Raw genomic sequence first — 27,822 nt, 5'->3', positions numbered from 1 at the left:
AATCAGCTCAAGGGTATAACTGGATAGCAAGTAATACCAAGCAGTGATACCAAGTTATGCTGGTCAGACTCTGTAATACGACCATGGGGAGAGACAAGATACTCTGACCCTCTTGTGAGGGTAGCCCTTCTCCTAGACTTTGCTGGAGAATTCTGACCCTTTTTTCACACAGATCATTTCTTTTCTACTAAATTTGTTTCCTTCTTAGACTGACCACGGACCATTTTCTTTCCATTAAAATTTTGATTTTTTTTTTTTAGATATGTCAACACCATCAGTTAGGGTACAATTAAGTCTGCTTTGAAGAAAGTATTCTGGCGTATCTTGGTGCATCCATCAGTGAAACTTCAGCTCAGGTCATAATCCCGGGATCCTGGGATCGAGCCCTGCATCAGGCTCCCTGCTCAGCGGGGAGTCTGTTTCTCCTCTTCCTCTGCAGCTCCCCCGGTTGTGCTTTCTCGCTCTCTCTCTCCCTCTCAAATTAATTAATTAATTAAATATTAAACAGAAAGAAAGCATTCTGTCTCTAAGGGGTTTCTCCATATATTTACTACATCCTTTACATGGTTGGAACTCTTAGAATTTAACTTCATACTTCTAAGGGTACTTTGCTGTCTACTATAAGGATCATTTGTACAAATACAACTTGATTTACAAGGTTTTAATCACAGAAATTCTCTGGGCCTGTTTCTTCATCTGGAGATAGCAGTACAGTATTTTCCAGCAACCTACTGACAAGAATACTTTCAAAGACTAATCAGATGAAAACCTTATTGAGAATGCCAGATAGCATGTATTAAAAAACCAAGGCAACTACTGTGTAGTTTGCCTCAGTAGCCTTCTAGATTTGTTTCCCTTTTCCCCCCAGTGAAGAAAACTTTTTTTTTTGGTGAAGGAAAATTTTTAGAAGCAGGGACACTGAGGGGCCCCTGGGTGGCTCAGTCGGTTGGGTATCTGCCTTTGGCTCATGTCATGATCCCAGGGTCCTAGGACGGAGCCCTGCATGGGGCTCCCTGCTCAGCGGTAAGACTGCTTCTCCCTCTCTCTCTGTGCCCCCACCCTGCTGATGCTATCTCTCACTCTGCTGTCTCTCTCAAATAAACAAACAAACAAATCTTTTAAAAAACAAGACTGAAAATTGGGATTAAAAATTAGCATTCAAGATAAAATTAGCTACGAAAATCACTCAGAAATTAATGACAGAAGGAAATTTAAATCACATACCCATAAAACTATCTGAAGCTTCCTGCCATGCTTGTCCATTAATGCTGACATTCTCTTGCACAGCTGATTCAAAAGTCTGAAATAAATTCACAATACTCAAGTCACTGAAAATAACTTTAAATATTGAACTAAAACATTTTGGCAAAGTAAGAATTCAGATTTGTAACACAGAATATCAAGAAAAATAGACAAGCTTATTACTGTATTCTTTTCAATGAAGATTCCATTTCAATCACTGATTCTTCCTACATTTTAGCTGATAACCATTATGCTACATCTGAGAAAATTTGATGCAAAATTTATATATTTCTTTAATGAAGAAAAAATACAAGCTAACAAAGTTGAGCTCAGCTGAATCTCAAGGGTCCAAGTACTACATATGCTGCTGAACAAGGAACAGTGTTAACAAGGGAAAAATGCTTAAAACAAAATAAAATAAATTTCTACTTCATAAAGGACTGTATTTTTTAGAGATGTACACTGAGGTACATAGAAATGAAATGACACGAGATCTGGAGTTTGCTTTAAAATAGAAGTGCAGGGGGGCGCCTGGGTGGCTCAGTGGATTAAGCCGCTGCCTTCGGCTCGGGTCACGATCTCAGGGTCCTGGGATCGAGCCCCGCATCAGGCTCTCTGCTCCGCAGGGACCCTGCTTCCTCCTCTCTCTCTCTGCCTGCTTGTGATCTCTCTGTGTCAAATAAATAAATAAAATCTTTAAAAAAAAAAAAAAATAGAAGTGCAGGGAGGCCTGGGTGGTCTAGTGGGTTAAGCCTCTGCCTTCAGCTCAGGTCATGATCTCAGGGTTCTGGGATCTCAGGGTTCTGGGATCTAGCCATGCATCGGGCTCTCTGTTCAGGGGGGAGACTGCTTCCCCCTCTCTCTCTGCCTGCTGCTCTGCCTACTTGTGATCTCTCTCTTTCTGTCTTTAGACAGAAGATTTCTTTAAAATCTTAAAAAAAAAAAAAAAATAGGGAGTGTGAAGGGACACCCTGCTAGCTTAGCAGTAGAGCGCATGACCCTTTTAATCTCAGGGCTATGAGCTCAAGCTCCACCTTGGGCATGGAACCTACCTAAAAAATAAATAAATAAAATAGGAAGTGTAACAAATTTCTGATAACTGTTAAATTTGGTGATGGATATACAGGTATCTACTGCACTAGTCTGTTTTTTGAAAGGTTAAAACTTTCATTATACATTTAAAAATAAGGGACTAAAGGAATTTGGTTAAAATTTTAAACGCACATTCCCTATTACCTTACAATTTCACTCTTAGCAATGTATCCTAAAGAACTATTCTTATATAAACATAAAAAGGATGTACTAGGAATGTTTATTAAAGCACTATTTGAATTATGAAATATTGAGGGAAAAATAAAATCTAACTTCAAATTCGGAAAATAGTTAAATACACTATATCCATACCATACAATATCTAAAAAGAATAAAGTATATCTCTACATAACTTTGACAAAGAATAGTCAAAGACAGATTTGGAAGAGGGAAAAAAAAAGCTAAACTGCTAAATACATCAGCCTAACACCATTACTGTAAAAAACAAACAAAAAACTAAAACAAGAAAGAGAGATGTAATGCCATAAAAAAAGGGTATAGAAGGATTATAGCCCCCTGGACCCTCCCAATAATTATTTCCAGGAAGGAGGAGGGGTGGGGGAGAGGAATTCAGACTTTTGTTTATGCTGTTTTGCTCTTTTTTTTTACAATAAGAATGTATTTTATACACTTTGTATAAGTAAAAATAAGCATAATTCAAATAATGACTGATAATGATTATGAGTTAAAGTATACACTCTACACTTTATAAAGATTTTATAAAATACTTACTTTATATATGGACATTCAAGGATTATCTCAGAATACAAACTGTAATACTCATTGCACAGTCGTATCAATACGATTTTTTTAGAATATCTGTTACAATATTACGTGGTTTTAAATAAAGAGATATGTCAACATGATTAAAGCCTCTGCCTTTTATCTGCTCTTAATATGAAACACAAGTGAATTCCTTGGTAGTTTGTTCAAATCTTTTTTCTTCCAACTCACTTTATCATCCACTAAGGTATAATAGGTTATAAGCCAAGATTAGCCAAGCTCCTCTTTTTCTGAAAGTAAATTCGTTAGCACTTCTTAGAAAGGGGCAAACTCTAAGACCTTTATGCAAGTCTTTTTCCAAAACTATTAAAAATGTCCTGAAGTATGTGTCTATTCTTGCCTTCCTCACAAGAAGGTAGTGACAGTGGGAACAGACTCACTACCCAGGGGCTGATTTTATTCTTCTTCCATTTGGCCTTTATTTTTATTGTTTCACACTGTGGTCATGCTAACTCACAACTGTGCTGCACTATGAGCTTTTAAACTTATTTTCTACAGATAGGTTGTATGCTTCCTTAAGGCAGGTACCAATCCCTCAATCTATTGCCTCTCTAAAAAAACTAGCTTCTTCAGGGCTTTGCAAAATATGTGAGAAAGGAAGGGGAAATGTTAGGAGGTCCAGAGAAGTTACTAATCAAGACAGCTTCCTTATCTACTTCAGACTTGGAGGGGAAACGTTTCCACTGACTTTACATTAAAACAGGCCAAAGGAAAGACCAGTGGCTCGTTTGGTGACTGCCCGAGTTCCAGGATTACCCTTTCCTGGAGAATTCCTCCTTCAGTTTCTGTCTGCACTGTCCAACCGGGGAGCCACTAGCCGCTCCGCGGTGACTGAGTTAAAACGCGGCCAGCCGGAAAGATGAGCTCTTCTAAAGTTAAGCCACCCGATGTGAAAAGCTTCTTAGTGCGAACAAAAGAAAAGAACTCGTTCACCTTTTTTTTTTTTAATTACAACTTAAAACGCTATCTTGAATAGAGCGGCCTAAATAAAACATAACATTAACATCGATTCCACCTATTCTTCCTTCCTTCACTTTCAAGTCACACACGGGCTCGCCCTGTATCTGTCTACGGGCCCGCGCTGGTCTCAGCGGTGAGTCCCCAGCGGACACTAGCGTCTATTTCGACCCTCGCGTTTCTCGGGCCTCTTCTACCGGAACGCGCGGCACCGCTAACTCTGCGAAGCCGACCGTAGGCTCTTTCTGAGCCTTGAGAGGGGCAGAGGGTGAGGGGTGAGAAGAGATGGCTACTGGGCCCGTACCCACTGCACATCTCGCAGCGCGGGCTCCCGAATTTCCTCTGGCAGCGAGTCCCTGAGCTTTTCCACAAAGCGGCCGCACAGCTCCAGCATTTCCGTCACGGCCCGCTTCGAGGTGCATCGCACCCGGAAGTCCTCGCGGGAGGTGGCGGCGGCCGAGTCCCCGTCGTCCGCCCCGGTTGCCCTCTCCATGTCCCGCGGAGGGGAAGAGACTACCACAGGATACCCCGCCATCTTCCCAGTTTGAACTGCGGGCGCGAGCTGGAAGCGGAAGGGCGGGCTCTCACTGGCGGAAGGAGCGCGAGTCCGGCCGGAAACAGCTCGCTGCAGTGGCAGCGTTCCGCGTGGGGCTGGGCGGGGGCGTGGGCGGCGGCGATGGCGGTGGGCGTGGGGTTGGTGGACTGTCACTGCCACCTCTCGGCCTCGGACTTTGACAGCGTATGTAAGGGCGAGGCCCGGCCGGTGGGAGTGGGAGGCACCCCCGTCCTTTCCGAACCTTTGGGTGGTTTTTGCTCTCCTCCCTTGGGACGCAGCGTCGAATCCTCCCGGGTCCGGTTCGCGGCCCTGGGGGACTTGCTCCTGTCTCTCTATCTCAGTCTTTCCCGTGTTTCTTCCCGGCGCTGCGGAGCGTGAAGCCCTCTATCCCTGCATGGCTTCGGTTAGCCCTTCCCGTTTACGAGACGGCGTCCCCCTACCTCCCTTTGGCCCAGCTGCTGACCCCACGGGCCTCGCAGCTCCGGGCGGGTTGGCCGAGCGTCCCCTCGGCCCGGCAGAATGTGCTTCCGACACCTGCCGGCGCGCCGCGTGCTCCGGCTCTGGTGGGGAGAGAAGCAAACAGAGAACACACCCCAAACCAGAGTCACACAGCGGTTTGCCCGCATCCTGGAAACAGAGGCTGATAGAAGGAAGGGCAGAGTCTCTAACCTCTCAAGAGGCTGACACTTGAGCTGGAACCGGAAAGGCAAAGAGCCGGCCACGCAAGGAGGTGCTGTGCGAGGGTGTAAAAAGCAAGCGGGTCGGATTTGACGTGTTCGAGCTACAGGGTGCTAGAATGGTGGTGAGCTAGAGAGAGCCGCTGGAGTAAGACTGGAGGTTTGCAGGGGCTAGGTGAGGCAGGCCAGGAAGGACAATGTGGAGCCAGGATAGATATTTGGGGTGGGTTGGTTGGCTGGTTGGTTTTGAGGGAGAGTGACAAGATCTGATTTCCATTGAATAACGCTTTGCTGGTGGAGAGTAAGTGTGGAAGTTAGAAAACCAGTTTGGAGGCTTTGGCTGTGTGTAGACAGGAGATGACGGTGGTTGCAGAGGAGCTGAGAAAAGCAGATGGATTCAGTGTGTGTTTTAGAGCTGGAATCTAGGGCACATGCTGAGGAATTGGATGTGTAGAGGGAGCGAAAGACAGGACGTGAGGATGCTGTTCCCTGAGAGGAGAGAAGACAGCGTGGGGAGGGCAGATAAAAGGAATAAGCTTGTAGAGGACTCAGTTATGTTTGACACATGTTGAAGCCTAATATCCACCCAAGTGGAAATGTCATATGGTCAGTTTTTTAACTGGCAGTCTTGGGTTCAGGAGAGAATTCTAGGCTGGAGCTCGAAATTAGCATCATGATGATATCAAAACCTACGGATGAGATCACCTGAGGTGTGTACAGAGAGAGGATAATACAGTCCTAAAATCCGAGAGGAGGGAGCCAGCTAAGGAGCCTGGGAGTAGCAGCTAGTGGAGGGTAGAGATGGCAGGAGAGCAGTGTTGCAGAAGCCACGGGCAGGAGATATTGCTAGGAGGGAAGGCATGGACAAATGAGGAGTTCTTAATGTCTCTGAGGGGCAGAGGAAGATGAGAACAGGGAGGTGTCCTTTATATTTGACAATGACAGTTTCTGTTTTAGTGGAATAGGAACAGAAGCCAGATTTTACTAAGAGGAAGAGTTAACAAAAGGTGGGTCAGTGTAGCTCTTCACATCTATCACACTGTTCCTTGCCACTGTTGTCATTTTTTATGCTGCCTCAACTACACTGATATATGTAGCCATAGAGAACTTACTTATTCGTCTAAAATAATTGTGATTACTTGTACTTTTTTTAGGATCTGGATGATGTGTTGGAGAGAGCCAAGAAAGTAAGTCAATATCTATAGTTGCCCTTTGTTTTCCTGTTAATTTCAAGCTAGAACAGCTTGAAATTTAGATACACATGCCTATGTGGCTTTGTTAACAATAAGTAGCATTAACTGTTCATTGTATGCCAGGCACTGAGCTACGCTCTTTCTGCACATGATCTCGTTTAATGTTTCACAACATCCTTATGAAGAAGCTACTATTTTATAGCCAACCATTACCCATTTGATAGAGGAGGAAACTCAGACCTAGAGATTACCTTATCCAAAGATACACTGCTAGTAAAGTAATACAGACAGAAGAGTCTGAATCCAAAACCTGCTCCCACAGCTACCGTGCTTACCACTTATATGGCACAGATTGGTCATCTATCAGTTCTAAAATTAACATTATTCCAGAGATCTTGGAGAAATTATAAAACTTTTCTGAGACATTTTTATTTGTTTCAGGAAAGAATAACTAATTTTTAGAAGTTTTTATGAAATTCATTATAACTACTACTTTGTAGCTTTCCCTTAAAGTGATAGTCAGAAACAGTTGCCAGTACATTTTTACATACACAGCCATCATTCAGTATGGCAGCTTAATTAGGAGCATGGGCCCTGGCACTACTCAGACATAATGATCTTGAGCAAGTTATTTGACTCCATCCAAAATTTCTAATCAATATGATGGATTACAGTGGTGCCTACCTCATAAGGTTGTATAGATTAAATGAGGTAATATTTTTATTTACTGAACATAGTGCTTGAAACACAGGAAGTACTCAGTGATAGCCATCGTGATTATATTGATAGAGTATAAGTGAGCAAGAATAACTAAAAGTACAGAAGACTTTAAATTTCTTTTCAGTTATGTTAGATGTCTATTGTTTGAGACTGTTGTATTCATTTTTGTTTCAGGCCAATGTTATGGCTCTTGTGGTGGTTGCTGAACATTCGGGAGAATTTGAAAAGATAATGCAGCTTTCAGAAAGGTGCTACTTTTCATTAAGAATTTAAAGAGTTGGGGCGCCTGGGTGGCTCAGTGGGTTGAGCCTCTGCCTTCAGCTCAGGTCATGATCTCAGGGTCCTGGGATCGGGGCCCCAGGTCGGGCTCTCTGCTCAGTGGGGAGCCTGCTTCTCTCTCTCGCTCTGCCTGCTGCTCTGCCTACTTGCAATCTCTCTCTGTCAAATAAATAAATTTTAAAAAATTGAAGGAAAAAAAAAGAATTTAGAGAGTTTCTGGGGCACCTGGGTGGGTCAGTTGGTTGAGCTTCTGCCTTCGTCATGGGTCATGATCTCAGGGTCCTGGGATTGAGCCCTCCGTTGGGCTCCCTGCTAGATGGAGAGTCTGCTTCTCTCTCTCTCTCCCTCTGCCCCTCCCCTTGCTTGTACTCTCTCCCTCAAATAGATGAATAAAATCTTAAAAAAAAAAAAGAAGAAGAAGAAGAATTTAAAGAGTTGCTAATAAGGATGCAGTTATGATGTCATCTTTGTGCTATCAAAGGTCATCCAATTTTAAAGAGAATGAAAAGAAAAAAAATCATATCAACATAGCTTTAAAAAACTCTTTCATACTTTTTCTTTAGGATAACATTGTCTACTAGTTCAATATTCCGCTTTCTTAATTTGTTCTACATTTAGGTATAAGGGGTTTGTCCTGCCCTGCTTGGGTGTTCACCCTATTCAAGGAGTTTCACCAGGAGACCAAAGATGCATCACATCAAAGGTAAAAGTCATGTAAAACAAGAAGCATAAAAAAAGATACCTTAAAAAAAGATACCTTGATCAGTAATGCTCCTCTTTCTGATTTATGTTCTAAGGCAATAATCCAGAAGAAGGAAATGCTGCCTTTCACAAAGGTGTTTGTTGCAGCATTTTTTGTAGTAGAGAAAAAACAGAAACTGCCTGGAGGCTCAGAAATAAAGGAAAAATTAACTTGTAGAGTGTTAAATATATGTATGTATGGAATGCATGCATGGAAGATGACAACTATAGGGTTTGTTTTATGTAGCAATGAGGAAAGTGTTTTAAAATGTAAAAATATATTCTATAAGAGGGAAAAGCACAGAAATGACATTAGCTGTGATGACTGAGTAGTAGAATTATAAGTGACTTGTTCTCACATGTTTTTACCATGTTGTCATATTGCTTTAGCCAAAAAGTAATAAAATATCCAGAAAAAGAAAGATACAAATTTATAGATGTAGTACCATAATGGAACAGATGAGTTCAGTACATAGTATCTTCTTGAAAGTTAAACTGTCTCTGAGGGAATGCTCTTGATCTATTAAACTGCACGGCTGGGGCACCTGGGTGGCTCAGTGGGTTAAAGCCTCTGCCTTCCGCTTGGGTCATGATCTTGGGGTCCTGGGATTGAGCCCCACATCGGGCTCTCTGCTCAGTGGGGAGCCTGCTTCCCTCTTTCTCTCTCTGCCTGCCTCTCTGCCTACTTGTGATCTCTCTCTCTCTGTCAAATAGATAAATAAAATCTTTAAAAAAAAAAACTGCACTGCTTTTATACCATCTCTAAAAAAAAAATCCTTCCTACAAGATGTCACTGACTCATAGTAGCCAATGTCTTACATTTCAGACTGGTCTCCTGACTCAGAATCAGGGAGATACAGTTTCTTAAGTGCTTTATTACAAAAACCCTAACAAAATGAGATTGTTAGCCCTCCATTTTGAAGAAGTAAAGACTTTTTGTTACCTATGAATAAATTAAAATACAAGGTCTTTCATTTTTTATAATAATGAATCTGTATTCCTACTTTAGGATACCCCAGGTAGCTCTATTTATTTCGAAACAAAATTGCTTTTAATTCACTTCAGGTAATAATAAATACTTGTCCTATAGCTGGAGTGGTTCTCCTGGGATAATAAAATTAAATTGCTGAGAGATACAGTTCCCAAAATGTTGGAGATCGTTGCAGAACAGGATTTCTTTCATTTATATGGAGATTTATATGAGTAGGCTTTCATTTAGTCAGTCAACAAGTGTTTTTACTGAGCACCTACTGGATTCCATGCACCACTCTAAGCCCTGTAGAATGAAATCCCTCTCATGGAAGCTAGATTCTAGCAGACAATCAACAATTAGATACACGAACTGGAAAACTGTAGGTAGCAGTCAGTGCCTTAAGACAATAAAACAGGATCATGTGATAGGGATTGTGGATACTGAGTTTTGGATTGTAGTCAAGGATGGCCTCTCTGAGGTGCTGATATGAGAACTGCAGCCTGAATGCTACCAAGGAATTGGCCCTGCAGAGAGAGGGCTCAGAGTATTGTAGGCAAAGGAAAGAACCCAGCATGAAGGTCCTAAGGTAAGAACAAGCTTGATGTAGTCAAGAAACAGAAAGAGAGCTGATGTGACCGGAGAGAAGGAAAAGTCATGGTGGTGAGGTCAGAGGGACTGGGCAGGGAGCACTGTGTCTGGGGCCGTGCTAGAATTCATATATACAAACACACACACACACACACACACACACACACACACGTGTGTGTGTGTATGTATGTATGTATATATTTTATATGTTATATATAATGTATATTTTTATTTACATATATATTTATTTTTATATTTTTTTAATAATTTTTTTAAAAGATTTTATTTATTTGAGAGAGAGAGCATGAGAGGAGAGAGGTCAGCGGGAGAAGCAGACTCCCTGCCAAGCAGGGAGCCTGATGTGGGTCTTGATCCTGGGACTCCAGGATCATGACCTGAGCCGAAAGCAGTCGCCCAACCAACTAAGCCATCCAGGTGCCCCGGGGTTTGTATTTTGAAGAGATCCCCTTGGGTCTGGTATGAAGAACAAATCTTGAAGAGTGCCAAAAAAGGAAGACAGGAGGAGTGAGAAGACTATTGGAGTAGTTCCTAGGAGAGACGATGGCAGCCTGGACCAGAGTGCTAGCAGCACAGGCGAGGGGAAGTAGGTGGGTTTGTCGTATTCTGGCATCAATGTAGAACTGACAGAACTGTTTAACTTAAAAAGCTAATGAAATAGCAACAATAGATAGGTAATTCCAGATTCTTAAGGCAGGGAAGAACTGAAAAAAATCTCAGGATAGCCCTCTGGAAAACACCAGAGGTGAGCAGTTATTCCTCTTTTATTCTTAGTGTGCTTGAAGTCCGTACCGTAGTATGGTTTTCTCATAATGATTAGATTATAAATCCCTGATATGTGGTACAAAGCTTGGTATGTAGCAGGTGTTAAGTAAATTCACTTGGTTCATAAAACTAAAGTTGCTGGGGCGCCTCAGTGTCTCATTCGGTTCAAGGTTGGACTCTTGATTTCTGCTCAGGTCGTGATCCCAGGGTCATGAGATCAAACCCCACATTGGGTTCTGCCCTGGGTGTGGAGCCTGCTTGGGATTCTCTCTCTCCCTTTGCCCCTCCTCTCTCTCTCTCTAATAAAATATATAAAATTAAAGTTGCATCACACAAATCTTTCAGCATGTTCCTGAAGTAATTCATTCAATAAATACTACTACCAGGCAGGGCTTGGGCCCCAGAGCTATTTGAGGGAACCACAATTCACTCTGTGTGATCTACTGCCCCCCGGCAGGGCATGTGTTCTGCAGTTGTCTCCCATCCCTGCTTGGCTCACTTCATTCATTTGTGTTATGCACCCTCACTCTGTTTTCAAGACTGTGAAGACTAAACATTTTATTTAATAAAAAATCTATTGTAATTATTTAAAATCATTCGGAATAAATCTTACAAATGGTAGTAGTCCCAGTCATAGGGTGTAGAGGTATAGGAGGTATAAAAGTACACCCAGTCATAGGGTGTAGAGGTATAGAGATATAAAAACGCCATAATAGGGGCGCCTGGGTGGCCCAGCGAGTTGAGCCTCTGCCTTCTGCTCTGGTAATGGTCTCAGGGTCGGGGTGGGGGTGGTCAAGCTCCATGTGGAACCCCGTGGCAGGCTCTCTGCTCGGCGGGGAGCCTGCTTACCCCCCTCTCTGCCTGCCTCTCTGACTACTTGTGATCTCTGTCTTTCTGTCAAATAAATGGATAAAATCTTTTAAAAAAATACATAATAGAACCATTAGCATGTAAAGAACTTGAGAACATCATTCAAGAGGTGGGAAAAGAAATGAAGTCAGAAATAGACCTATGAATGTCTTTATAAAACTATTTACATCTATTGAAATAAAATGGTAGAGACCATAGACACTCAGATACACACATATAAAATTAGTAATATGAATAATATTAATTTCTATTTCCTATCCTTGACTTGCCAGAAACTTTCAGATTATTTCATGAGCGTTGGAACAGTCTCATTGTAAATTTGTTTTGCTTTTTTCACAGTAATAGATATTCCAAGAAGCATTTTTCCCCTCTATCTGGTCTTCATCCAAATGTACACTTTCTTTCTAAGACTTTCCAAGTATCAACCATTTCCTGGGTAATCTCCAACTTCTCCAGCTCCTCTGAACTTCAGAGACAGAGCAGTTTGGATGTTTGATATGGAAAAGCTTTGGCTGACGACATTTAACCTCCTCAGCTATTGTTAGACACCTTCTGTGGTCTCTAGGTATCTAGGGTCTCTGGTCTCTTAGCTCCTCATGACAGTGTTAAATCCTCTTTATCGAGTCTACTAGAATGTTTTTCTAAGGCCATGATCTACTCTGTCTCTCATGTTTTCTGTCTCCAGAGGTGTAATTGTAGAATCTCCTCCTGCACCTCTTTTCTTAATTCTCTTTTGTTCTAATTAGCCTCAGTAGAAGTTCTTTGCAATTTACATATCCTGAGACTAAAACCTTCAAAGTAGTTTAAAAGATATCTAGAAGCAAGTTTTCCATATATTAGTCTTTCCCTTGTCTTACAAGGGAACCCTCACAGAGTAAATTCTCTTTAAATGGAAATAGTAATATGGAAACTAACGGTACTTTGTTACTTCAATAATTGACAAACAAGCATATGTGTGATAATTAGTGTTTAGGCTGTTGAACCTTTAGAACAAAAATAGGCTAAGCAGGATTATAAACACAAATCAGTGAAAATAGTGCAAAGGGTATATGGGATAATTCCTATCAAAAAACTCAAAAACCGTTAGTATCCTGAGAGGAGGACATAACACAGTGCACTCCCCAGGAACTCAATTACAAAAGTGACTACCAGAAATGGCTTTCTTCTCTCTAAATCCAAATCAGTCCTAAATGTCAGGAAATTCTTCCTAAATGTTAGGAAGTGTTTAAGTGAGACTTTTCATTGAAAGTCATGTTCTTGTCACCTGACTGGGTGTGGGATGTTTCTACGCACATTTCCAAATAGTAGTGCTGTAGAAGGATGACTGTGACTACCTCTTCAACTGGTTAAAGGTATTGAATGTATGTAAAGGACCCAATATAGTATAGTGCCTGGTATATAAAAGTTATTTTCTAAAGTATCAGTTCCCTTACCCTTCTATTTAAACAAATTTCCCTTTTTTTCTCCTAGGATTTGGATGTAGCTTTGCCTATTATGGAGAATTATAAAGATCAGTTGTTGGCAATTGGAGAGGTAACACCAAATAGCTAATCAAAGGACTTCTAATCTAGACTTTCATGTGATACACGGATATAATCTTTAGTTCGCTATTGGTGATTATAACTGACTTAGATAATTATACTCACTTCATCTAGCTGGATAAGAATTTGTCAGTACTTTCTCAATAAGCAAAAGAGCCTGAGGTAAGACAGTAGAAAGCCCACTATAGACTTATATTAATGAAAAGAAAACTACTTTATTAGCATTTCTGTGTACTTTGTTCTTTTATTTTTTCCCTTTCTTAAATACAGGCATCATCTCTATATTTAGTTAACACAGTATATACAAACATACTTTAAATATACTAGATTTTGTTGGGGCGCCTGGCTGGCTTAGTTGGTGGAACATGTGACTCTTGATCTCAGGGTCATAAGTTCTAGCCCCACAGTGGACATAGAACTTACTTAATAAATAAATAAACTATTTTTTAAATTTAAAAATAGTCTACAGTTTGTAATTAAAGAACATTTTTTATTAAATAATTTACAATCAGGAAGCATTTTTATCACTTGGTAATAAACTCCACTTCTAATCAAAGACAAAAGATAAAAGTAACACTTAAATTTAGAATGTAGACTATAGGAGCGCCTGGGTGGCTCAGTGGGTTAAGCCTCTGCCTTCGGCTCAGGTCATGATCTCAGGGTCCTAGGATTGAGCCCCACATCGGGCTCTCTGCTCAGTGGGGAGCCTGCTTCCCCCCTCTTTCTGCCTGTCTCTCTGCCTACTTGTGATCTCTCTCTGTCAAATAAATAAATCTTATTAAAAAAAAGTTAGAATATAGACTATAGCAGTCTATGATAAAATAGTATCAAGGGAAACAGTCATTTATAATCTTCACTGTCCAATGTAGTAACCACATACAGCACTTGAAATGCGACTGGTCCAAATTGAGATATGTATAAATATAAAACACACAGTATTTCAAAGTCTTAGTACCCCCCCAAAAAAGTAAAATAATGCAATTATTTTTTAATATTGATTTTGTGTTGAAATAATAATATTATTATAATGATGTTTTGGATATATAGACTAAATAAAGTATATCATTAAAATTAATTTCACCTGATTCTTGTTAGTATTTTTATGTGGCTACTAGAAAATGTAAAGTTATGTATGTGGCTTGCATGTATGGCTCCCATCATATTTCTCTTGGACAGCACTGCTTCATAGTATGTCTTTTGAATTCATTAAACCATAAACATGTAAATCTGTTTTATTTTTCTGTTACAGGTGGGACTAGATTTCTCCCCTAGATTTGCTGGCACCGATGAGCAGAAGGAAGAGCAACGACGAGTCCTAATCCGACAGGTCCAGTTAGCCAAAAGATTAAATTTGCCTTTGTAGGTGAATTAATCATCTTTCTATATTAATAGCAATAGAGAAAATTGAATAATGATTCTCCTGAGATGGAGCTCTGTATTTCTTATTCTCTGAATTACTTTAATAGAACAAAAATAACACTTTCAGATTAGGTACCTAAAAGGAATTTTTTGTTTTTAAACAGAAATGTTCACTCACGCTCTGCTGGAAGACCCACCATCAGCCTCTTAAATGAGCAAGGTACTTAGTTTCCTGAGAGAAGTGTGCCTGGTATTTACGTTTGACAGTTCCAGTCCATATTCTCATAGAATAAGCCATGTTTTAATTTGATTTCTTAAAAGGAAGGGAAGGGAGTGGCTAAGGGCAGAAGTGGAAATGAACTACGGTGATTTTGCAAGTCAGCCTACTTTCAAGTGTGATTATGACATTTAGAAGGCCAGCGTAGAGCCAACGAAAATTTGGATCAAGTAATTTATATTCCTTCATTTAAAAATTAACAGCCCTAACTTTTAATCAGCTTAAGCAACTGATTAATGAGAGATGAAAAACACAAAGCAAAGATGGGTGTACTGTGTCTTGCATGTTTCCTGGCTGCTGCCTCAGAAAATGGTATTATATAGGTCGTGGCCATCATACCTGAAATGCACTGTCGTCTTCACCAGTTGCTCCTAAAGTAAAAATATATCTTACAGCATCACTTTTCAGGCTTTTTAAAGTACCATCCACAGTAAGAAATATACTTAAGTGCTTTTTTTGGTACTAAGCCTTTATTTTGACACTCAGTATGTACATATACAGAAAACTGACCAAAGTTTAAGGATCAGTGCATCTCTGTGTATGTGCAGATAGATAAGCATATATAAATATGTGCACATACATACGCACAGTCACACACATACATATAAGCATATGCTGCTCAGTCACAACCCACTAAATCGATTGCATAATTCAGTTAAGATTGTAACTCACTGATGATCATACCTACTATTTGAAAAAAACAGCATCAAATAGTAAAGTAAATGTCACTGCCTGCAACTAGAAAGCATTGTATTTCTCAGTGATGAGAAGCACTGGAATTACTAAGAACTTGATTTTTATGCAAGCTGAAAAGCCATCCTTTAAGAGCTGGAAGTGATTTGGTGAAGCCAGTCCTGACTATTGAGTCTCTGAGTCTCTGAGTTCCCTGTTTCTTCTTTCAGTAGCCTTCTTGTTAAGGATAATTTCACTGCTTAGAAACCTAGTAGAACGATAATTTGACAGTTTACAAACTTCTAGAAAAGGTTTGATGGTATAAGAAGTTTAAATATTTGTTTTAAAAAAAATTTTTTTTAATGTAGCCTCCACGCCCAGTGTGGGGCTTGAACTCAAAACCCTGAAATCAATACCTGAACTGAAATCAAGACCTGGATGCTTAACTGACTGAGCCACCCAGGGGACCCTTAAAAAATTGTATTTCAGTTTTATTCTGAAGATTAAAAATGTCCTGTATTTTTTATTTTACTGTATGAATACTGTACATTTACCCTTTAGAAATCATATAGGGGCACCTGGTTGGAAGAGCATGCAACTCTTCATCTCAGGGTTTTGAGTTCAAGTTCTATATGCGGTGTAGAGATTACTTAAGTAAATAAAACTTAAAAAAAAAAAAAAGAAGCCATAGAACCTCATCTTTCTATTATAGTGACCAACATTTGCTCAAAATTTATAATCTGTGTTGCCCAATTTGATTAGTGGGAAAACTTCTTGTTAAGGAAATGAAAGAAAACTCTAAACTATCTCTAATCTTTAACAGGTGCTGACAAAGTGCTCCTGCACGCATTTGACGGCCGGCCATCCGTAGCGATGGAAGGAGTTAAAGCTGGGTACTTCTTCTCAATTCCTCCTTCTATAATAAGAAGCAGACAGGTAAGTTCCTTAACTAAGCCTCATTTTATGCTTTGGGAAATACCCTTTAAAACATGAGCTATTATACACTTGTAATGCTATTCTAGTTACATTACAAAAATTAATCGTTGGTTCCTACCTCATACTTATATGAAAAGTAGCGCAAAAATGAGTACAAGAGCTAAACCTAAGAGAGCTGAAATTTATAAAACTATTAGAAGGAAAAATTTTGAAATCTTTGTAACCTTGGAATAGGCTGTGGTTTCTTAAATATGACACCAAAAGCACAAGCAACCAAAGAAAAAAATAGGTAGATTGGACATCGTCAAAATTGAAAACTTCCACAATAAAACAATTTTTGAACTTTTTTTTTTTTAAGATTTTATTTATTTATTTGAGAGATCACAGGTAGATAGAGAGGCAGGCAGAGAGAGAGAGAGGGAAGCAGGCTCCCCGCCGAGCAGAGAGCCCAATGCGGGAATCGATCCCAGGACCTGAGATCATGACCTGAGCCGAAGGCAGCGGCTTAACCCACTGAGCCACCCAGGCGCCCCAATTTTTGAACTTTTATGCTTCAAAAGACACTATCAAGAAAGTGAAAAGATAACCCACAGAATGAGAAAAGATATTTGCAAATTATATCTGATAAGGGTCTAGTATCCAGAGTATATAAAACACCATTACAACTCACCAACTAAAAAGACGAATAATCTGGGGCACTGGGGGGCTCACTCGGTTAAGTGTCCAACTCATGGTTTGAGCTCAGGTCATGATCTCAGGGTTCTGGGATTGAATCCTGCATCAGGCTCCGTGCTCAGTGGGGCATCTGCTTTGAGATTTTCTCTCTTCTTCCTCTGCCCCTTCCCGCTCACACTGTCTCTCTCATTTCCAAATAAATAAATAAATCTTTTTAAAAAAAAGTTGGATTTTGTCAATTTTTTTTTTTCTTTTTAAAGAAACTCTTTATTTCTATCTACCTTATTTCCATTTAACGTTTATCAAATGTTTGTTCTCCCTTTACTGAGCTGATCATACTGGTTTTCTTTTCTTGGCCTGTAAATTGATTGGTTTTCCAATGTTGAACTAACCTGGTATTCCTTGGCTCAATTCTCCTTGGTCACGATCCAAGCATAGCGCAGTGATGTTGCAGGTTCTGTTCCAGATCTCTGCAATAAAGCATATATCGTAGTAAAGCAAGTCAAGTGAATTTTTTGGTTTCCCAGTACATGTAAAAGTTATGTGTACACTATACTGTAGTCTGCTAAGTATGCAATAGCCCTGTGTCCAAAAAAACCAATGTACTTACCTTAATTTATAAGTATTTTATTGTGGGACACCTGGATGGTTCAGTGAGTTAAGTGTCGAGCTCTTGGTTTGAATTCAGGTCATGGTCTTGCAGTCGTGGGATCCAGCCCTGTGTCCAGCTCCTTGTTTGGTGAAGAGTCTGCTTCAGACTCTGCCCTCTACCCTTCCGAGCTGGTGTGTGCTTGTTCACTTGCTCGCTCTCTCAAATAAATAAGTAAAATTTTAAAAATAAATAAGAATATATTATTGTTGAGAAAATGCTAGCCATCATCTGAGCTTTCCGTGAGTCATCAACTCCTTGCTGGTGGAGGGCTTCCCTCTGTGCTGGTGGCTGCTGAGTGACCAGGGTGACGGGTGCTGAAGGCTGGGGGGGGCTTTGGCAATTTCCTAAAATAAGACAACAGTGAAGTTTGCTGCATCCATTAACCCTTCCTTTCACGAGTGATTTTTCTGTAGCCTGTGTTGCTATTTGATAGCATTTTGCCCACAGTAGAACTTCTTTCAGAATTGGAGTCAGTCCACTGAAACCCTGCCCATTTCTTTGTCAACTAAATACATGCAGTATTCTAAATCTTTTGTTGTGTTTCAACAACTGTCACAGCGTCTTCACCAGAAATAGATTCCATCCCAAGAAACTACTTTCTCGGCTCACCCCTAAGAAACAACTTTTCATTCATTTATTCAAGTTTTACCGTGAAATTGCAATAGTTAATTCTCGTCTTCAGGCTCCACTTCTGACTGCGGTGCTCTGACTGTTCCCACCACGTCTGCAGTTACTTTCCCCCCTGAAGTCTTGAACCCCTCGAAGTCGTTAATGAGGGTTCGAATCAATTTCTTCCAAACTTGTGTTAATGTTGATATTTGGACCTCTTCCTCTGACTTACATATGTTCCTAATGGCATGTAGAATGGTGAATCCTTTCCAGAAGGTTTTCAGTTTGCTTTGCTGAGATCCATCCAAGGAATCACTGTCTGTGTGATACGAACTGTAGCCTCACAAAAATGTATTTCTTATATGATAAAAGTTGCAAGTCGGAGTTATTCCTTGATCCACACACTGCAGAGTGGATGTTGTGTGAGCAGGCATGGAAACAACACTACTCTCCGTGCACACCTCTGTCAGAGCCCTCGGGTGACCAGGTGCATTATCAATGAGCAGTAATATTTTGGAAGGAATCCTTTTGTCTCAACAGTGGACTTAATTTTTATTAAATCATGTCGTAAGCAGATGTGCCTGCATGCAAGCTTTGTTGTTCCATTCATAGAGCACAAGCAGAATAGATTTAGCGGGGGCTCCTGGGTGGTTCACTTGGTTAAGTCTCTGCCTTCGGCTCAGGTCATGATCCTGGAGTCCCAGGATTGAGTCCCACATCAGGCTCCCAGCTCCACGGGGAGTCTGCTTCTCCCTCGAACCTTCTCCCCTCTCATGCTTTCTCTCTCTCTCTCAAATAAATAAAATCTTAAAAAAAAAAAAGAAAAAAGAGGTTTAGCACTATTTCTAAGGGTCCTAGGGTTTTGGGAATGGTAAGTAAACACTGGCTTCAACTTAAAGTCAGCCAGCTGCATTAGCTCCTAATGAGAGTCAGCCTGTCCTTTAAAGTTTTGAAAGCAGGCATAGACTTTTTCTCTCTAGCCAGGAAAGCCCTAGACGGTATCTTCTTCCAACAGAAGACTGTCTACATTGAAAATCTATTGTTTAGCTGTCTTCACGAATTCTCTTAGCTGGATCTTCTGGGTAACTTGCTGCAGCTTCTCCGTCAGCACCTGCTGCTTCTCATTGCACCTTGATGTTACGGAGATGACTTCTTTCTGGAAACCTCATGCACCAACCTCTGCTGGCATCAAGCCCTTCTGCAGCTTCCTGCCCTCTCTCAGCCCGCATAGAATTGAAAGGTCTTGCTCCGAATGGGGCTTCAGCTTAAGGGAAGGCTGTGGCTGGTTTAATCTTCTATCCAGATCACTCAGACTTTCTCCATATCAGTAATGAGGCTGTTTTGCTTTATCATTTGTGTGTTCCCTCGAGCACCACTTTTAATTTCCTTCAAGAACATCTTCACATTCACAACTCAGTGAACAAGCCTAAGAGGTCTCACTTTCAGCCTATCTTGGCTTTTATCACCAGGCTTAATCATTTCTAGCTTTTGATTAAAATGAGAAATGTGTGACTCTTCCTTTCCCTTGAACACTTAAAGGCCACTGTAGTGTTTTTAGTTGGCCTAATTTCAGTATGTGTGTCTCGGGAAAAAGGCCCAGGGAGAGGGAGAGAGACAATAGAATGGCTGGTGGGTGGAGTGATCAGAACACACAAGACTTATCAATTAAACTTACCATCTTGGGGTGCCTGGAGGGCTCAGTTGAGCATTTGCTTTTGGCTCAGGTCATGGTCCCAGGGTCCTGGGGTGGAGCCCTGCATCAGGCTTTCTGCTCAGTGGGGAATCTCCTTTTCCCCCCTCTTTCTCTGCTGCTCCCCGTTTGTGCTCTCTCACTCTCTCTGTCAAATAAATAAATAAAATCTTTTTTTTTTTTAAGATTTTATTTATTTGAGAAAGAGAGAGCGAGAGCATGAGAAGGGGAAGGGTCAGAGGGAGAAGCAGACTCCCTGCCAAGCAGGGAGCCCAATGTGGGACTGGATCCTGGACTGCAGGATCATGACCTGAACCGAAGGCAGTCGCTTAACCAGCCGAGCCACCCAGGCGCCCCTAAATAAGTAAAATCTTTAAAAAAATAAAAATGAAAAACAAATGCACCTTCTCGTATGGGCACAGTTCGTGGTGCTGCAGAACAATCACAATAGCAACATCAAAGATCACTGAGCACAAACGAGTGTAACAAGTGTAATGACGATGAAAATGTTTAAAATATTGCAAAAATTACCAATACGTGATGCAGAGACACGAAAGGAGAAAATGCTGTTGGAAAAATGGCACCAATAGACCTGCAGGGTCACCACAAACCTTCGATTTATAAAAAAAAAAAAAAAAAAACCCTCACGATCTGTGAAACACAGTAAAACAAGGTATGCCTGCATATTGTGCTTTTTTATAGCTTCATTTTATAGTTTATGGTAGCACTTTATTTAAAATCTTGTTTTCTCATATAAACCTTTACTGCTCTAGTTGCATTAGCACTAACCAGACCTTGTAGTTGCAATCCACAGGTTTTGATAGTTGCTGTATTTTCATCTTCTTTCAGTTTGAAATATTTCTTAATTTTCCTTGTGACTTCCTCTTTGACCATATGAATTACTTCAAAGTGTGTTGCTCAATTTCCAAATACTTAGTAAAATTTGTGGATATCTGCTTGTGTCTCTAAGTATGGATCTACCTTATCTTTAAAGTGATTGCATAATACTTCACAATATGGATATACCATCATTTATTTAATCATTACCTTAAGTAAAATTTAGGTCATTTCTAGTTTTTCACTGTTATAAACAGTGTTTTAGTATCAGCCATAAAAAAGAATGAAATCTTGCCATTTCAACAAAACGGATAGACCAAGAGGATATTATGCTAAGTGAAATAAATCAGACACAAAAAGACCAATACCATATGATTTTACTTTTATGTGGAATCTAAAAAACAAAACAAATGAACAAAGAAAACCAAACAGACTCATAAGGGAACAAACTGGTGGTTGCCAGACGAAAGGGGGTGGGGAGATGGGCAAGATAGGTGAAGGGGGTTAAGAGGTACAAACTTTCAGTTACAAAATAAGTCATGGTGTTGAAAAGTACAGCATAGGGAATGTAGTCAATAGTATTGTGGTCCTCTTGTATGGGGACCGATGGTAACTACATTTATTGTGGTAACATTTAGTAACAGTTGAAAATTCAGTAATTAATTGAATATGAAAGCATGGATTTTAGGTTCTTGCCAAGTAGGATGCATTGATATATGGGTTTAATGCTTTTTTAAAAAACTTTTATGTCTCATGTTTTAAACTGACTAGCTTTCTCTTTTCTCTAAGAAGCAGAAACTTGTGAAACAGTTGCCTTTAACTTCAATTTGCTTAGAAACAGATTCACCTGCACTAGGACCAGAAAAACAGGTAAGTGATTATCTAATTCCTATATTATTTAAACTGTCTTTCTTTTGAGTTATTTTCACCTTAGCTGTGTTTCTCATTATGGTATAAATACAATGGAATCCTTTTTTTTTTTTTTCAAGATTTTATTTATGTATTTCAAAGAGAGAGAGTGAGTGAGAGGGAGAGAGAATCCCACACTGAGCAGACTCCACACTGAGCGCAGCCTGACACAGGGCTTGATCCCACGACCACAAGATCATGATCTGAGCCGAAACAAACTGAACCACACAGGCGCCCCCACTGGTATCCTATTTTAATGCTTGGTTGAGAGGTTTTATTAATTGTAATTGTATAGCTGTTGTGCTCCAGCAGATACTCTTAGATATTGGCCGATGTTAACTTACATAATAATCAGAGCCAGACCAGTATAGTAAAAAAGGCTCAGTTTAGTGAAAAATATATATATTTATATATATATAAATATATTTTTATATATATACACATACTATATAACATAATAATATAATATAATACATAATATATATACTATATTTATATATTATATATTATATATAAATATATATATAATATATATTATATATAAATATATATTATATTTATATATATATAAATATAGTATATTTTACTATAGTATAGTAAAAAAGGCTCACACACCCACTAGGTGTGTGACTTTGGGCAAGTTACTTAATCTCTTTGAAACTGTTTCCTCTGGGTGCCTGGCTGACTCAGCTGGTTAAGTGCCTCAGGTCGTGATCCCAGAGTACCCGGATAGATCCCTGCTGCGGGAGAGGGAGTCTGCTTCTCCCTCTCCCTCTGCTCCTCCCCCTGCTGGTACTCTCTCTCTCATTCACTCTCCCTCTCAAATAAGTAAATAAACTTTTAAGAAAAACCCATTTCCTCTACAAAATGTAGAGCAAAGATCACGTCAGTAAATCCATGACTGTATCAACATTTATACTGAAAGAAACAGAGCTTCATTATAGTATGCCAATTAAAAGAAGGAAAATAAACATTTCTTGAGCATCTTCTATCTACCAGACACTGATGGACATTTCATATACATTATTTCACTTAATCCACACTGTAATATTCCAATGTTATTATTGTCATTTACATTGTATAGTAAATATATAAGATGAGTTTTTATGTTATTTACATCTCTTTAAATGATAATTGACTAAACGAAAACAGTTTAACAGTATACTGTTGGCTTTACAATATATACGAAAATGAAATGCATGAAAGCAATAGCATAAGGGCTGAAAAGGGAAAAATGGAAGTTATCCTGTTGGAAGATTTTTATACTATATGTGAAGGGATATGATATCACTTAAAGATAGACTTTATTTAATTAGAGATGTACACGAAAAATCCTGAAGCAAGCACTAAAACAACATTTTTTCTTTTTTTAAATATTCTTATTTATTTGACAGAGAGAGGGAGAACACACAAGCAGGGGGAGCGGCAGGCAGAGGGAGAGAAAGAAGGAGGCTCCCCGCTGAGCAGGGAGCCTGATGTGGGGCTCCTTCCCAGGACCCCGAGATCATGACCTGAGCCAAAGGCAGATGCTTAACCATCCTTCCACCCTTTTTAATATTTATATGTGTACATATATATTTTTCATAAAAATAGAATTCACTTGAACACATTTCATGACTTGCTTTTACGTGATAAATATCTGTATATGTCAATAAATATACTTCTCCTCATCATGTTAAATAACTGAATATTCCCGTGTGTGAACAGTCCATAATATATGTAACTTGCTATTGTCATTTACGTTGTTTCCAATATAGTATCATAAACAATATGATGAACGTCCCGGAGCAAAAATCTTGGTGCACATTTTTCCTTGTTTTTTTTAGGATAATTATCAAGGTCAATTTTTTTAAAATTTAACAGTTCTCTTATTCCTCTGAACATTATCATCCTGAGTAGAAAAAAAAATGAAATTCATAAAATCTAAATACTACTGATTATAAATACACCACTATTTGGCAACCATTGAAAAAGGAAAAAGCGCCGCCAGTTATGCTGTGACATGCCATTGCATGTAAAACATCCATCAATTTCAGAGATGTTAAATGGGAGGAAATGCATCTTAGAATAGTGAAATACCGTAATACATAATCTATTTAGTCTTCCAGACACACGATAGCAATTCTTGAATCCAACTGTAATATAACCTGCGAGGTGAAGAGGCCCAGCCGCAGAGCAGTGACCTTTACAAGGAGTCACTTACGCAACAGACTAAACACAGTTAATCCATCTGCCCGGGCAGGTCACCAGGTGTTCACCACGTGCACACTGCTTCGTGTCCTAGGTGCCGGGACTTCAATGGGAATACCCAGGGCTTTTTCCAAGAGCAACATTGACTACCGTCAGCGTTGCACAGGCCAGCCTTGCGGCTGTAGCTATTAAGCTTAAGTTCAGGGCCTTCTCCCCAGGCTTGCCTCCTTGCCTCTCCTAACCTGCCTGTTAAAAAAGAAGAGCTCATTGGTTTTTACCAACTCACTGTGTCCTGTTTTATCGATGGTCTCCAAGATTTCTACCCTGAGTGTCATGTCTGATACACTTTCTGTTTTATTCTGTTTCAGGTACGAAATGAACCCCAAAACATTTCCATTTCCGCAGAATATATTGCCCAGGTGAAGGGGATCCCAGTAGAAGAAGTTAGAGCAGTGACAACACAGAACGCATTGAGACTGTTCCCCAGGCTTCAGCACCTGCTCCTGAAGTAGCTTCAAAACCAAATGCCGCAGGGGGAGCATTTGAGAGCAAGAAATGTTCTGATGAAGAGTCTGAACTGAAGAAGCCATTATGTAACGATATAGAAGATTATCATTTTAGAGAAATATTTCTAAAACCTGGGCTTGGATCCTGAAACCCTGGATTCTGAGTCTGTCTTGTGCTTTCTTATAATTATTGGAGTCCTAGCAGGAGATTGGGAAACACCACTGCTTCTTACCGTACCCCAGTAAGTAGAACCACCATATGACCTGAAACCATTTCTTCTGGCAAGGGAGGCCCCCCCAGGTAAGACATGAGCGCTGCTGGGGCCACTAACGTTTGATCCTTCGCCGCCGCAGGATTTGTCTTGCAGAAGAAGATCGTCTCGTTTCTTACACTGTCAGAGATCTCTTTTCTGGGTTTGTAACACTGAATTGTTAGTACTTTGACTTACTTCTTTTTAAGAGAAAAATGTATACATTTTTATATCGATGGTAGATTCTGACTTATGAGGCCATGGTTTGTGCAATCACCATTAAATGCCAAGCCCCAAAGTTTAGGTAATAAAGTGAGTTTAAGTTCCAGTCTGCATATTGTCACATGTTTAAAATGTACATAGCTTTATTAAAATGTGTCTGACTATTTTTGCATAGAGTGATATTTTATCTTTTTAAGTTTTAAAAATCTTGGCTGCAAAGAGTTCCATGAATGGATGGTGTGTACAGTAGCACAACAGTAAGAATACACGTAATACTAACCCACACCCGGAAGGTATTAAAGTGGTATTTTATGTTATGTGTATTTTACCACAGTTTTTAAAAATCTTATATGTAGTTTACTCAGTGTTGTGACCCATACCAAAGCCTGGGTATTTCGTTTTTCTAAATTATACAAGCAGCAAATACTGGGAAAAGTACCTATCATAGAAAAAAGTTAACTTCCTAAAAAGCTAAGTGACTTTACATAATCATTAATATTTTGAAATTTATTTATTTATAGAGGACTCAAAACTAGTTCTAGGGCAGACTGTCCAAACCAAACTAGACTAAGAAAGAGAAGAGGGGCGCTTGGCCACCCACCAGCATTATAAGAGATGAAATTCCTAATGCAGTGGGAGCTTCTATTAAAATCAGACTTCTGGCTCTCTCTTTCAGCTCTATATTTCTTCTGCCTATTTCCTGCCCTTTCTGCCCACACTCCCTTTGTCAGACTTTCACCTCTAAATCCTTTAAGATCCATTTGAATGACTTCCCCTGGCCTCATCACCCCAGCCAGACGCGATTTCTGCCATCTAAACTGTGCAGCCACGTTCTCCATTTCCTCATCAGCTTATTCATTTCGTTGATCACACAGTTATGGTCCAATGGGTTTCCCACTAATCTAGATCCATAAGGCTACAGAGAGGAATAAGACATGGTCCTTGTCTTCAGTTCAAAATGTAATAAAGGGGACAAATAATCCCAAAGCAATGTGAGAAGTACGATAACAAAGGAGGAATGAGGTTCTACAAAACCAATCTGATGACATTTAACACACATTCCTTTTTACTAAGGTTACCTTGTGTATGTTTTCACCTTTAGAAATTACAGACCATTTGAGAAAAAAACAGTTATTTTCTTTTTGCATCTTGTCTGTGGTCTGATACAAGGTTTGCAGGATCATACGCTCATACATGTCTTTTAAATAAGCGAGTGGAGGTAGTCAGTCCACTGACTGCAGCTGACAAGCTAGGTATGTTCTCCCTCAGTCTCCTCTTCGAAATGGAGATTTAATGTTCTATATCTTCTCACTGGTTGGGCTTTTGTTTTGTTTTGCTTTGTTTTGAGTTGCGTATTTTTCATCTCCACTCTATGAATGTATTAAATGTTATTCAAAGATTTCCTAATGTTAAACATTCTGAAAACCAGGAATAAAGTCTCATGGTCCAGAGAAGCAGATCCTTTTTTTTTTTTTTAAGATTTTATTTATTTATTTGACAGACAGAGATCACAAGTAGGCAGAGAGGCAGGCAGAGAGAGAGGAGGGAGCAGGCTCCCCATTGAGTAGAGAGCCCGATGCGGGGCTCGATCCCAGGACTCTGGGATCATGACCTGAGCCAAAGGCAGAGGCTTAACCCACTGAGCCACCCAGGCGCCCCAAGAAGCAGATCCTTTATGTTCCATAGGAACATCCTCCCTTAAGTGAAAGGCTAGAAGGGCTCTTCTTCCCCCTCCCCTCTGCCAGCGTATGGTGACCTTCGTTACTAAAGGAAACATTTCTTATTCCAGCTTTTGTCTTTTTTATTCTGGTGAGAATCAGATGAATATGTATTATTCTTTAAATTAAAAAAGAAATTAATATCAACTCTTTTCTTTATTATTATGCAACCAAGCATTCATTTGATCACCTTGCTGCCTCTGCTTCTCTGTCTCCTGCTCGCTGCTTGGTTCAAAACCCTCCATCGTCCTCTTGCTGTTGCCTGTTTCCTTCCCCTCTCCCAGATCCTTCTTCTAAGCTGAATATAAAGAAGAGTCGTGTTTTTGCATGCTTGAGGAACACTCATACTTCAGAGTTTAATTTTTTTATTTGTCCTTTCTTGCCCCTTTCATGCTTTTGATTAAATACTTCACAGTAACATATTTGGACTGACGTTTCATTTACAGGATCTGAGTGATTTACAGAGGGTTCCAGTAACTGCTCTTTGCTTTTTAGAGCTTAACTTCTCAATCCTAAGCAAATCTCACTGCGCTTTTTTTTTTTTTTCGCAGTCCTTTTAAAACTATGACAGAGTCTGTGCTAATAGTTAGAGTTAGTCAGAAGGATAGAGTGGAAAGAAATTAGATAATTCAGGGACTATCAGTGTTACAAGCTTAAACAGGAGGAGGCTCCAAGCGAAAACATCCCAGTATGCCCTCCTCACCCTCCTTATTTTTGGCTAATTCCAAAGCAAGCACATCTCCAAAGAGTATTGCTTCTTTGGTGAGCATCTCTGTAATTCATTAATAACCTGAGTATTACTTATACTTTGCACATTAAAACTGGTGCAAATAACATTTCTCAAGTTAATAGTTGAATATAATAAATATAGAGAACCATGCGTAGCATACAAGAGCAGGAAGTATTGGGACACCTGGGCGGCTCAGATCGTGATCCCAGAGTCCTGGGATCAAGCCTCTCATCAGGCTCCCTGCTCAGTGGAGAGGCTGCTTCTCTCTCTCTCCCCGTGCCTGCTGCTCTGCCTACTTGTGTGCTCTCTCTCTCTCTGGCAAATAAATAAAAGCAGAAAGTGTTCAAAGTCTGATGTCCTCTGTACAGGACCTTTCTGTGGATTGCTTCTGAAGCCCAAGTAATTTAAATAAATCGTATAAATGTTCACAGTTTGTGTGTAATGCATTTGAGATCATAATCCCCTGACTTCCATTCCAGCACTTCTTCCCAAATAACCCAATTTGATCTTTGCATTAATTTAATATCCTTCAAAAGCCATCCTTCAGGGGTGCCTGGGTGGCTTAGTGGGTTAAAGGCTCTGCCTTCAACTCAG

The 27,822-nt window shown here is 39.9% G+C and overlaps 2 protein-coding genes across 4 annotated transcripts in view; one reads left to right on the top strand and one right to left on the bottom strand.

The window, feature by feature from the left end:
* The window catches only part of NSL1 (NSL1 component of MIS12 kinetochore complex), a 32,483-nt gene extending 27,874 nt beyond the window's left edge, over positions 1–4,609 (bottom strand). The window contains exons 1-2 of the mRNA XM_045983087.1: positions 4,379–4,609; positions 1,225–1,300 (exon numbers count right to left, since the gene is read on the bottom strand). Of these exons, the coding sequence (XP_045839043.1) occupies positions 1,225–1,300; positions 4,379–4,609 (307 nt within the window). The remainder of the gene's footprint in view (positions 1–1,224; positions 1,301–4,378) is intronic.
* A 109-nt stretch (positions 4,610–4,718) lies between these two features.
* Positions 4,719–26,250, top strand: TATDN3 (TatD DNase domain containing 3). 3 transcript variants are annotated; one of them, XM_045983084.1, is made up of 10 exons: positions 4,719–4,813; positions 6,462–6,494; positions 7,395–7,468; positions 8,118–8,202; positions 12,925–12,987; positions 14,245–14,354; positions 14,519–14,574; positions 16,127–16,239; positions 21,495–21,572; positions 24,170–26,250. In XM_045983084.1, the coding sequence occupies exons 1-10, from the start codon at positions 4,751–4,753 to the stop codon at positions 24,311–24,313; spliced, it is 819 nt and encodes a 272-aa protein (XP_045839040.1). In that variant the 5' UTR covers positions 4,719–4,750; the 3' UTR covers positions 24,314–26,250. The 3 variants fall into 3 exon arrangements, with proteins under 3 accessions (XP_045839040.1, XP_045839042.1, XP_045839041.1); XM_045983086.1 differs by having other exon boundaries at positions 21,492–21,572; XM_045983085.1 differs by lacking the exon at positions 12,925–12,987 and having other exon boundaries at positions 21,492–21,572.
* Positions 26,251–27,822: the final 1,572 nt, after the last annotated feature.

This window comes from Meles meles, chromosome 17, assembly GCF_922984935.1.
Source record: "Meles meles chromosome 17, mMelMel3.1 paternal haplotype, whole genome shotgun sequence".
Lineage (NCBI taxonomy): Eukaryota > Metazoa > Chordata > Mammalia > Carnivora > Mustelidae > Meles > Meles meles.
Note: the sequence above shows the minus strand (reverse complement) of the source record. Positions and strands in the feature narration are given on the sequence as shown.